Source organism: Ambystoma mexicanum, chromosome 4p (genome assembly GCF_040938575.1).
Source record: "Ambystoma mexicanum isolate Mex_15411 chromosome 4p, UKY_AmexF1_1, whole genome shotgun sequence".
Taxonomy (NCBI): Eukaryota; Metazoa; Chordata; class Amphibia; order Caudata; family Ambystomatidae; genus Ambystoma; species Ambystoma mexicanum.
In genome coordinates this window covers 471,217,994-471,230,561 of record NC_090927.1, presented here as the reverse complement: position 1 = coordinate 471,230,561, position 12,568 = coordinate 471,217,994, and the positions used below count along the sequence as shown (strand labels likewise).

Here is a 12,568-nt window from a genome sequence, read left to right as displayed (position 1 = left end):
GCAACTTTTTTATTTTGTATTCCTTGGGTCCTATCTACATTTGTAAGGTGATGAATAGTGAAGCTCTTAAGAAGTTGGGAATTTTCTGGGATTTTTTTTGTCCCTAATGAGATATTTTATCTGATGACAATCCTGTTTACCCTGTGAGCAGCAGTGTTATTATTATCCAGCTCCATTGTACTCGATTTATCGACGTGCGAAGGATGAAACTTGGCAGGCTCTGCTGTGATGCAGACCTGTTACTGTGTTGCACACTGATCATTGAACTGGTGTATGGTTGTCTGGAAAAAGGCATATCTAAACTTAAAAGCTCTTTGTAATTTTCCACTTGAACCAATAGATGCATTATGCTGTAGACCCATATACGTAAAGGAAATGCAATCATGCAAGGATTTATTTAGTTTTCCTTGAGTCATAGCATTTGGAACTTTTACATTAGCAGTATTGACCGGAGTAAAAATAAAATGTGTTTAATTCCAGTTCAGACGTCCATTATCTGTAGTGGTGTTCAGACGACAACGACTACAAGTACATCATGGAAATCAAGCACAATTGGAATGGAAAATGTAGGCAGACAGAGGTCTTCCTCTGATCCTCCAGCGATTAAACCCCCTGTGCCTCCACTACGTGTGACATCGACTGTAACAAGTATGTGTCTATATACTTTTTCAAATGTTTTCTTTGTTTTGTTATTATGAATATTTGTGCGGTACTTGCACTACAATTGTGCAGTTTCTCTATAATATAGTAGTATTACAATGTGGCAAAGTTAGCAATTGCTTCAACCATGTTTTCCCTTTAAGACAGCACAAGTGATTCAATGTATCATTGTTTGGGGCTTAAATAATGCAGGTCTAAATATATTGATTGATACAGTCGACTGATACAAAGGTGTTGTCGAGTGTGCAATTGTTGGATAGAACATTTCTAATTTCATGACCAATACCTGTATTCTGTAGCCATGTCTTCATGGCAATGGTCAGGTTTAATATACAGATACTTTGAGTGATAATAGCAGCACTAGTGAGTTTTAGTGCATTTGGGGGTATAGAATATGCGGGTGATGTGTTGACAATATAGGCAATTTAATGATTGTAGTCTGTGAGAAATATTTGAGACTATTACGTTTTGGTGAATGTTCAGGCAGCACTCCACTTCAGTCATTACATGCCGGTCTATAATGAGTTTCAGATTAAGCTTGCAATCTCCCGAAGGCATAATGCTTTGACCTTATGTCTAGAAACTGACTTTAAAAATGGCTTTAGCCATGACAACACTGGCAAAGCATTCTTGCTGAGCCTTGCTATTCCTCTGTCATCTGCATGTTAAATTAGGCCCCTCTCATTGCAAATAGCACAGCTCCTGGTATAATGGCCCCCCCAATCAGCCCTGGCGAATTTCATTCATCTTCCACGTATAACCCAAGTGCAAGCTTTTCAAGTAAGTGTTTAGTGTTTTGCCAAATATAAAGCTTTTAACACTTTGTAGGAAGTAAGCTCAACAGTCGCGGTGTTGAAACAAAAAAAAGGTCCTTTATTCAGGGTTGGTTTCAAAGGTTGGGTTTTTTTGCGGGGTATGATTACAAAGAAAAAAGTTCTGCTTTAATCCTCAAGGGAGGACGTTTCTGTTGATGAGGAGCTGTTCTTCCAGCCCTTCGTTGCTCGCTCCCGTTCCTTATACGCCCAGGAGTATCCATTCATCGAGTTCTGTTGAATGCGGGAAACAACGAAAAGAGAGTAGATTTGGGGCTCTTTTGAATCCCCCGCCCGTTCCCTTCCCCAATCGGCATGCACAAGGTAGCCCGGTATACCCTGGTTGGCTCCACCCCTTTTCCCCAGCTTTGCTGTTCCGGGCCGCCATGATCTCTGCTTGCCTGGGGCCGCTCCTCGGCGTACCCCTTGCTTGTCGCTTGGATCCACTATCGCCATGAGACTCCCACGCCTTCCAAGGTCACTTCTGCGTCTCGCCCTCGAGACTTCTGCGTCTGGGAGCGGATGCCGTCACCAGGTAAGTGCTGTTCGTATGGCCCCACCCTATATCCCCGATAGTGTCCCTGTGTCATTTCTACTGGATTTGCCTGTCGTATAGACCTCAAGAGAGACATCGCTTGACGTTGCAGAGCCCCAGGTTTTCCTGGGGTCTGTTATGTATGCCTTAAGTCCCGCGAGCAGAATGACGTCAAGCGCATTCTAATAAAACGCCTGCCCTGCCAGAAGGCAAAGCAGTTCCGGGTACAACCCACACCACGCGTGTTGTGCTTTTGTTCGGCTCCTCAGCCCGGCCCCCATGCAGGCCCTGACTCGCTCTCCCTTCCGCCGGTGCACCGGCAGGTCAAGACTTAACAGGGTCCTCTGTGGGAAGAGTTGCCAGACTACACACTTTTATTGATCTGTGGAAGTCGAGTCACGTTTAAAAAAAAAAAAAAAAAAAAAGTCCCAACTTGCCATGCATGGTAAAAGTGGACATTTCACAGTTTTATATATAAAGAAAGCATTTATCCCATCCTTTATTTTGGCAACAACTGTGTGGAACAATACAGAAGAAGTTTTGCTGTACTACTACAGAATTTTCTTTTGTACTCCTAATTCCTTTGCGAGATAATCATATTTGTTTATCTCATTATTAGTAATCTGTGTCTCAAGTTGATTTATTTCGTTGCACGCTTGATTTGAAGGTCAACCTTATTTAACATAAAATCTTATTTGCTTACAAATTCACAAAGGCCCTTAAACCATTACTTTTGCCCGAAGGAACCCTACCACATCATTTGGCCACATTACACACTTAAAAAAAAAAAATAGCTTAGACAAAGCATCTGGGTCTGACAAATTCATTGCGCATTTTAAAGCTTCATTGCTGTTTCTACAATTGCCAAAGTATAAAACCACTGCTTTCTCAGAGCTTAATGCCATTTACAAAATAATACAAATTGTTCTGTTTTCACTTGACTTCCTCTCAATTCGGCATTCTGCCGATCTTGCTTCATTCCAAACTTCAAGTATTTTCTAATAAATGTAGATGGTCAAGTTATAAACTTGTGTTTAACACCTTATGTTCTTTCAGTGGAAGTACATCGACATATGCTGCTCGCTTTTTAGCTCAATACATGGATCATATCTAGCTATGGGTGTTTCAACAAGGGTATTATTCCAGGTAAATCAACATGAGAGACAAGGAAACACTGATGAGATTTTCGCATTGTGTGATCTATGCCTCTGGAAGAGCATCCCTGTGTGTGCTTTAAAACCTGCGTAGAACAGCAGGGTTTACTTCTGAGTAAGCATTTCAGATGCCAAGCAGGTGGCCATGGATATGCTCAAATATGCTGCTGTGATAAATTCCAAGATGGCAGTCGTGCAGTGAGGACGTGAGTGTGGAGCGCTCCATCCCCGTGTAGGCATGTAATATAAGGCAGGGCATACAGCCCGTTCATCAAAGCTTTGTTGTAACCTTGAGCCTGCAGAGACGCGCAATGACCGTACACACTTCTGGAGAGAGGAGACGGTCCGGGCATTGAAGCGGGCTCAGACAGAGCCGCTTGCTGGGCCGTACCGGGGCAGAAGAGTGGCAGCTCTCAGGCAGGGAACCACCCCTCAAAGGCAGCGAGGAAACCCGAGGAGCATCCGCAACTGTGGGGAGCCGGAACCGATGAGGGGAGGAACCCTGCAGTGCTGGAGCAGAGCGCACTGGCACAGACTGAGCCGCAGACTGGGCCGTTCCGGGGCCGAATAGTAGCAGCTATCAGGCAGGGAATCATCCCCCGAAGGCAACGAAGAAACCCACGGAGCAACTGAAACCGGAGGGGAGCCGGAACCGACGAGGAGAGAAACTCGGGCACCGGAACAGAGCGCATCAACGTACGGGGGTGCAAACAGGCCCTGGAATACTTTAAGGGCTCAAGAGGCTGGCATAGTAAGGGCTCAAGAGACTGGCACAGCAGCGGGGGATTACCGGCCCAGACATTGACCGCCACAGAGGTGCAAAAGCGGAGGAGCCTCGCCATCAGGCCCTCCACAGGCACTGTATCAGGGAGGTGAGCGTGAGGGCCAGTGGCAATTTGGAGACCCTCTGGGGGAGTGCGCAGGACCTCGGAAACTGGCCTGGAGAGTGCTAGGAGAGTGCCCAGAGCTTTTACCGGTGAAGCAACTAAGAGCTTGTATATAATACTAAAGGACAAGAAGGGAAGGTGCCAGAACCATCGCTACTTAGGTTAATACGGCTGGGCGGGGGACCCGGCAAGCGATGGGTGGAAAGGGGGGGCCAAGGTTAAGCACTCTGGGCGCCTTGTCTGGAGAAGAGGAAAACACCAGTAGACCCTGGGCCCCAGTGCCAACTGGACGTGCAAAACTACACCAAAGCCACATAGGCGCAGGGGGAGGAAACCCTGCGGCCATATCTCTGGGCTGGAAGGCATAGGGCAGGCCAAGGGGGCACAATTAACAGTGGAGGAAACCCGAACCAGCCACCTCCAGAAAGACGGTCCTAGGAAGGCAAACCAATAGAGGGCATGTGGGAGTAATTCGTGGTGGCCCAGAACGGTCTGATCCAGCGTTGTTGGGCGAGAGAATCTGACCCCCAGGAACAGCACAGCACGTGAGCAACGTCCCTCCATCAATGGCTGCTTCCAAGGCAGACATTGAGGCATGTTTTCAAGTAGTCCAGGATAAACTAACTTCATCCTTTGAAGTGCAATTTGCGGCGTTTGTGGGGGAGGTGAAGCAATCTCTGTCGAACATGAAAAAGGACATCTTGGCTCTGGAGGAACATGCAGACATGACAGAGCAAGCCCTCCAAGAAATAGTCAACAGCAAGACCACAAGGCTCTAGAAGACCTAGCCAGGGTCTACCGTAATATTGAGCTACAATGCAAGGACTTAGAAAACAGGTCCCACAGATCGAACATCTGCATTCGTAATCTACCCGAGGCGGTGGGAGACGTGGATCTGAAGGAAACGGTCTTACAAGTCTTCTCGGGGATCCTGGGAGAAGGCTGCTCTGTGGATATCCCCATCGACAGAATCCACAGAACTGGACCCAAAAGGCAATAACCAGGCATGCGACCCAGAGACGACGTGGTGGCTCTGACAAGATTCCCCCAAAAGGAGTCTATCTTTCGCGCTGCTCGCCTGGCAGAGCCCATCACGTACAACGATGCAGGAATTCAATTATATCAGGACTTGGCACAAGCAACCTTCCAGAAGCACAGAGATACGAGTCCAGTGGTAAAAGTGCTACAAGCTAAACGTGTCAAATATAAGTGGACCTTTCCATTTGGCTTACTCTTCCAGTGGGAGGGTAGATCGCACATAATAGCTACGAGAGAGGAGGGCGTTCACCTTTTGAACATCGAGGAAGCGAACATGCTACTGAAGGCGAGAGAGTGGTCATGGGCCCCCTACCTACCCAAACCATGGGAATGGTTGCAAACGAGGAGCAACCAACCGTGCGCGGGCCCGCACCCCCATGACCATCAGGAAAAGGACAAACGGAGCATGCCACCTAAATGAAGGAGTACGCTCAAGGAGATGAGAATGAACGTAGACACAGCATATACATAACCCCGGCCCATTGGGGCCAGAATGGAATCATGGTAGGGGCTTTAGGATGCCCCACTAGTTGGCCGTGGCTCTATGCGCATGCTGCAGCTGAGGGCGGTAGGCCGGGGATGCTGTAGGAACTGCAGCTCGCAGCAGGTGGTGAGGGGGTAAAAGGGAAGGAGGGGGGGACAGGAGGGGGGATAGGGGTATTGGGGGAGGGGTTTGGTTAACGGGATGTTCGGGGGACACAGCACAGTAAAGGGACCTAGGAAAGGGAGCCAGAGTGGTCTCAAACAGAACTATTTCCCTTAAACGTGGGTATTTCAATACAAGGGGCTGCGAAGGTTAGGACACATAAGCACAGGGTGGCCAGCAGCCATGAAGGGAAGTCGGAGGCTTTATGAGCTCCTGCCAGATCTGTTCATCTGATTAGCCCAGCAGCACAAATATACAATATAAAACCAAAGAACAGCCAGCCCCAGTGTGAGGAGCAGGGAGGCTGAGGGAAACGAGCAACAGAGCTCAAGGACACCGGAGAAGCAGCGTTACAGTGACAAGGCGCTAGAAGAAAATGGCTGTGCTGATCAGCTGAATGGCAGAGAGGTGGTAGAAAGTGAAGGGAGAGTCAGGAGGGTGCCTGAAGACGTTGACACTGTGTGCCAGTACATAATAAAAGGTCTGGGAAGGCTTGGCGGCAAGCCGGCTGCAAGCGACCTGGTGAGCGTAGGGTGAAGAAGCAGGCTCCCCATACCAGCAGTTAGGGTGGACCAAATGTGGCGAGGAGCTGACGGAGCGCCTTACTCACACAGCAGGTACCAGCGGAGAGAGTGGAGGTGGGCGGAGATGCGGCGCGGTCTGTCGGGGAGGAGGAGCGGCTGCCTGGAGTGCCGGTAGAAAGCGGGACAGACAGCGGGGCCTGAAGTGGGAGCGCTGAGGGGGCCGGCGTACAGGGCGAGAGACACCGCTGGGGCTGCTGCTATGCTCCTAGCCTCATCCCCCTTGAGCCTGGTCGCAGCAGAGGCTGAGCACAGCACGACACTGGGAGCAAGCAATCCGGAGAAACCTGGCACCCGCAGAGAGTCCAGAATACCGGAATTTGGTCTACACCCAGGGGGTGGGTGGGGCGGAGCTAGGGAGGAGACAATTGTGCGGTGGTAGAGTGGCACAAAGGGGGAAGCCAGACACGGCATTGCCACGTGGTGAAGAGCAGTGGCAATGAGAGTGAGGTGATTTGGAAGGCCCCAGCTGGGGACACCCACGTACACACGAGGAAGTCGAGGAGCCGGGAGACATCCCCCTCCCTCCGGACACCGGATTTGGTGCAGTGAAGTGCACCTATGCCCGCCCCCCCCCTAACAAGATAAATAATCTGACTGGCAGTGATGCCGCATGTGAGGCTGGAGGCACTGGGCATAGCTGTGTAAGTGCGCAGCGGCAGGCACGGACTACAAACCCTGATCCCAGGCCGGGATGGCGCAGCAGGACTTGACAGACCAATACTCATGTCAGACAAACAGTGCATGGAATGTCCAAACGGACCAAGATGGAGGCATTCGCGTGCAAGGAGAGGGGCAATGGTGAAGCGATGGCGGAAGCCTGCACCTCACTGCAGGAAACTAAAGCAGAGGAGAACCTCATCCTGAAAGCTATAGCCACCCTGGGAATCAGCAAGGTCCGGATAGATGTGCGACTACTGATGCAGGATGTCCAGGCACTGGCAAAAAGGGTGCAGACTGTGGAGACGCAAGCTGGCAAAAACAGAAGGAACGTAGCTGGGGCACTGTCCGAGGTTTAGGAGCTAAAGCTGGCTGCACTGGAGAGCAGAGGACGTCAAAGGGAGAGCCTCGCAGAACAATGTGAGAATGCTAGGCCTGCTGCAGGGGACAGAGGGCAAAGACCCTACGATATATGTGGAAAACATGCTGCTGCAGGAGATCGGGGACGCCACGCTGGATACGATACATGACTTGGCAGATGGTGGCCACTTCATTTCCAGGCTCTACGAATTGGTGATGGATTCAATGAGTAAACAAGAACTCTGTGCGAGGGTCAAATGGGAAAAGGACATTGGGCGCGCCTTTACCGATGCGGAATGGGCCAGAGTACTGTTGCACACTAGGAAAGTGTCGAGAAATGACAAATTTAAGATAACACAATTGCAGGTCATAAACCGGGCATACATGACACCACACATACAAACAACTCCATGATCACCTCATCACCCAAATAAAACGCAGTTAGCTGAGCGCATTCCGGCTAGCTGTTCGCATAGGCGTTCCTCAGGCCTAACGCAGCCAGAACCCAGTCTGGATGTCCACCCACCAGACTGAACACATCTAACCGATTTCTTCAGCACCACACCTATCGCTAGAAAGCAGCTATCATCCAGCAACTACACCAGCTGCACACATATCCGGTGCACCCACACACCATACAACACTCTCTCTCTCTGACTCCCGAGGGCGTTCAACCTACCAGCGCTTTGAGATCATACCAATGATACATAAGGCGCTATATAAATGCCAAGTAACATAACATAACACACTATTATATTATTTCAGGGAGCGGCTGAGCAGAAATGCCTGAGGTGCGCAGATGATAAAGCAGACATATTGCACATGTTTCGGTCGTGCCCAGTAGTTGTCAGTTTCTGGCAGAGCATAGCAAACAAAGTCCAGATGGAAGGGATAGACATGCACGAGTGGCCGCCGGAAGCAAGCTTATAAGGGCTGTTTAAACGGAGGACTACTGAGTTTCCTATAGCCAGAATGAAAGATCTGATTTGGGTCCTGGCTAAACGCTGGATTGCCATGGCATGGAAATCTGTGGAGGGGCCCCGGCTGGAGGCATGGTGAGACGACCTGGAAAAAAGGGCGGTAGCAGAGACCGTGGTGTGGTACAGAGCGACGTGCAGAGGTCAAAATGAAGTTAGCAATGACATAGCGGAGTGGAACCCGCTAGTACTACGGATGTTCACGTGATTAGATGACCTTCTCCCATGAAGATTAGGTCACAACTGACGGAACATACAAGCCAGTGGGTACAACTGAGTGGCGATGGAACAGAAGGGGGTGGGGATATAGAGGATGGATGGATGGGTGGGTGGCAGGGGATAGCGTGCACAGTTGGAAGATTTGTTTAGCTGTTAGGGTTTTGGGAGGGGGGGGGTGGGAATTCAGGGTGCAGGACGGCCCAGGGAAATGGACTGTCACTGGAAGTATACAGCAAGCAAAAGGACTAGAAGCATCTTGATCATTAGAACAGATGCGAAGAGACGCTATGATGTGTAAATGTGACAACCTTTCTCAGTCTGTTGTTGGGTGTAGTTTTTTAAAAAGCTCACATGGTCAAGTTCCTAACACTTAACGTCAGGGGGCTAAACACCCAGGTGAAAAGAAAGAAACTGGAAAAGCTCCTATAACACCATAAGCCTGACATTGCTTCATTGTAGGAAACATACATTAGACAGGTGGGTAGGCATAAACTCGAGCTAAGGCGCTATCCTGAAGTGCAGCAAGGGGTATCGGGGGTTCTGCTGACACAAGGCTCGATTGGACAAATTCTGAACACACGGGCGGACAAGGAGGGGAGGTTCGTGTTCCTTAATGTACAAATTAATGGCGCGATTCTAACGTTGGCAGCCATATACGCCCCTAAATCGGGACAAGAGGTTTTTTAAGATCAGTGCTGTCGGACCTGGAAACGTTCTACAGGGGCGAGACGATGGTAATGGGAAACTTTAACTTGGCGTGGGACACCTAGAAAGATAGAAGCAATAAAAATAGATTCAGACACACAGCGCCTTCGCCCTCCCTCAAGACCAGAATGGAAAACATGGCCCTAAAAGATGTGTGGACATCCCTCCGTGGGGATGAGGCTGGATTTACCTTTTACTATCACGTGCACCAATCCTTTTCCCGAATAGATCATCTTTGGGCATCAGCCACTTTAATGGGCAAGATAACACAATTAGATCTCCACACAATAGCTCTATCCGATCATGCCCCACTCACAATGACATTAAGGTAGCAAAGCGTCGCGCGCCTAGAAGGAGCATGCGCCAGCCGTGGTGCAAACCAGCACTTGAGCGGCACGCATATTCATGGATTTCCCGAGGCATCAGTAGCTGGGGCGCAATGAACACCAAGCAGCGCCAGTAACGCCCCCAACACTCCCCCTGTTTGCAGGAAAAAGCAAGTGAAATGCCCAATACGGCGCAAGACCCCGCAACAGCCGTGGCCCAGAGCGTACCCCGCTCGCACCAGCCAAACCGTGGGGCAAGGGTTTGCGCGTACCCTCTCTGCACCCCAGCGAAATGGCGTACCCCGCTTGCACCAGCCAAGTGGCGTAGGAAGGCACGCACGTACCCTGCTCTCACCAGCCAAATCGCGTTGGAAGGGCCATGCGTACCCGCGATACACGCACAACTCCCCTCCTAGACGCCTCCTCACGGGACAGCCAGACCCCAGCAGTGGACCATACCCCGCAGGCAGCCCACACAACATGGGACCCCCACCATCACCTGTGAACATACCCTGCAGGCAGCCCCCACCAGATGCCCATCACCCGTGACCATACCCCGCAGGCAGCCCACACCACATGGTCCCCCACCATCACCTGTGAACATACCCTGCAGGCAGCCCCCACCAGATGCCCATCACCCGTGACCATACCCCGCAGGCAGCCCACACCACATGGTCCCCCCATCACCCGTGACCATACCCCACAGGCAGCCCACACCACATGGGACCCCCACCATCACCTGTGAACATACCCTGCAGGCAGCCCACACCACATGCCCATCACCCGTGACCATACCCCGCAAGCAGCCCACACCACATGGCCCCCCCATCACCCGTGACCATACCCTGCAGGCAGCCCACACCACATGGGACCCCCACCATCACCTGTGAACATAACCTGCAGGCAGGCCCTGACTCATGACCCCCACCAGTGACCGCAACCTGCAGGCAGGCCCCGACTCATGACCCCCCACCAGTGACGGCAACCTGCAGGCAGGCCCCGACTCATGACCCCCCACCAGTGATGGCAACCTGCAGGCATGCCCCAACTCATGACCCCAACCAGTGACAGCAGTCTGCAGGCAGGCCCCGACTCATGACCCCAACCAGTGACGGCAACCTGCAGGCAGGCCCCGACTCATGTCCCTCCCCACCCCAACACATTGGCCCAACATGCAATCATGTACCATATGTCCACTAAAATGCCACAATATGCTGCACCCCCATGGTGCACCTCAATATCCATCCATTGGTCTTGCTCCCCAACACATGCCATGGGAATAACAAAATCACACATGCATGTTTGCACACATATGAACAACATTGCTCAACAGCAGGGACACGTAACGGAGCCAAGGAAGAGTGCGACACGCACCACACCATTGAGAGCAGACACCGCATGGATTTCAAGGTATAAAAATGTATTAATGAACATTTATAAAAGTCACACTCAGTAAAATACAACCACTAAAATCATCATGAATGTAATCTGAATAAAAAGGAAATTGAAAACAAAAACCAATGGGATGTAAAAAATGAAACTAAAAAATGTGGTCCATATTCATTGATGCATCTCAAATTGTAAACCCAAATCATAACAAAACCATTCCTCCATGGTGAACAAAAAGTTTTAAAAAAACATATATCCAACTATATACAAAGACCCAGGGTCCATGATCCCAAAACATTAATGAACATCCTTAAGAACTCCATGAAGATAGAACTATATACAAGATGTGGAGCAAAGTCCATGAACTCCAAATGAAAAAAAAACAAATGAAACCTCCTAAAGAACTATATTCAAAGGCAGCGTGCTAGTCCTTCGACTCACCATTTCCCCCCATAGTTTCGGCCAGGGCATCATCAAACTCTGCATCGATTTCCCTTTGGCGGGCCTGCTCTGTCCCCTCGAGGGCTTGCAGGGACTTCAACGTGCTCCTCTCAAACTCCCTGTGAGACTCCTCGAGGAACTCGGCAAGCCTCTCCGCCCGATGCAGGGGGTTCTCCGCCCTGGTGATGCTGAGTCGTGCCCGCTGCCACTCTGCTCCGATCTGCTGGCCAATTCGCCCCAACACAGAAGACACCCTTGTGGTAAGGTCCACGTTTCCCTCCTGCCTGATGGCTGATATCTGCCCCTCTGATGGCGAGTGCCCTGAGTCCTGTCACCTACAATGAGCATGCCCCTGCCGAAAAGCCTGGTGCCTGCGCCTCCGGGACAGCCTCTGGGATGATGACAACCCCCGGGGAAGTCGTGCATGTTACCTGCTGCATGTTGCCTGCTTCTCCACCATTGCCACATGTCCTGTCGCCGGATGGATCTCCTTGGTGACCACCTCTGCTGATCCTTTGTCGACTCTGATCCTGGCAGGGATGTGGTCTCCACCAGGCTGGCCACTTGGATTAGGACAGGTGCACAGGGGGCCCTGGTGGTATCTGGGCCGGAAGACAACAGGGAGGACGATTGGCGCACAGAGGAGGAGGAAGATGAGGAGGGGGTTGCAGCAGTGGCCAGCACGCGTACCAGATTTGTGACCAGGAACTGAGCTAGCCAGTTAATCGGGCGACAGACCTCATCGTGATGATGTGCAAGCCCCCTGATTAGAAGCCTGCACATCATCGCGAATGCTGCCTGTACGCCTCGCATTACCGGCTAGCACCGGTTCGCACCGGTTCCACCCTGTCACAAATTGCTTCATCCGCAGGTAGTGGAAGATCTGTTTCCATGGAGACATCCGCCACATGCGGATGGGTCCGGCCTGAGGCATGCCCGCAGGTGAACACTGGTGCAGTCGCAGTTCCAGGGACAAGGTCAGTCACAGGCCCCTCCATGGTGACATGCACTGCCTCCGGCCCCTGATCCTGGACTGCACCAGTCACACCTACATCATCACCCCTGCCTGGCCCCATGTGCTGGGCTGATTTGGCGGCCTCCTCCACCACCACCATTCTGGATGACTCCCCACTGTCGTCCGCATCGGATTCCCCCGCTGTGGGCTCACCTGTCCCTCC

General features: G+C 51.1%; 1 protein-coding gene across 3 annotated transcripts in view; it reads left to right on the top strand.

Moving 5' to 3' along the window:
• The window catches only part of ASAP2 (ArfGAP with SH3 domain, ankyrin repeat and PH domain 2), a 2,176,645-nt gene that overhangs the window by 1,734,400 nt on the left and 429,677 nt on the right, over positions 1 to 12,568 (top strand). For all 3 annotated transcript variants that reach the window (XM_069606005.1, XM_069606004.1, XM_069606003.1), the window contains exon 23: positions 481 to 648. In XM_069606005.1, coding sequence (XP_069462106.1) covers positions 481 to 648 — 168 coding nt within the window. The remainder of the gene's footprint in view (positions 1 to 480; positions 649 to 12,568) is intronic.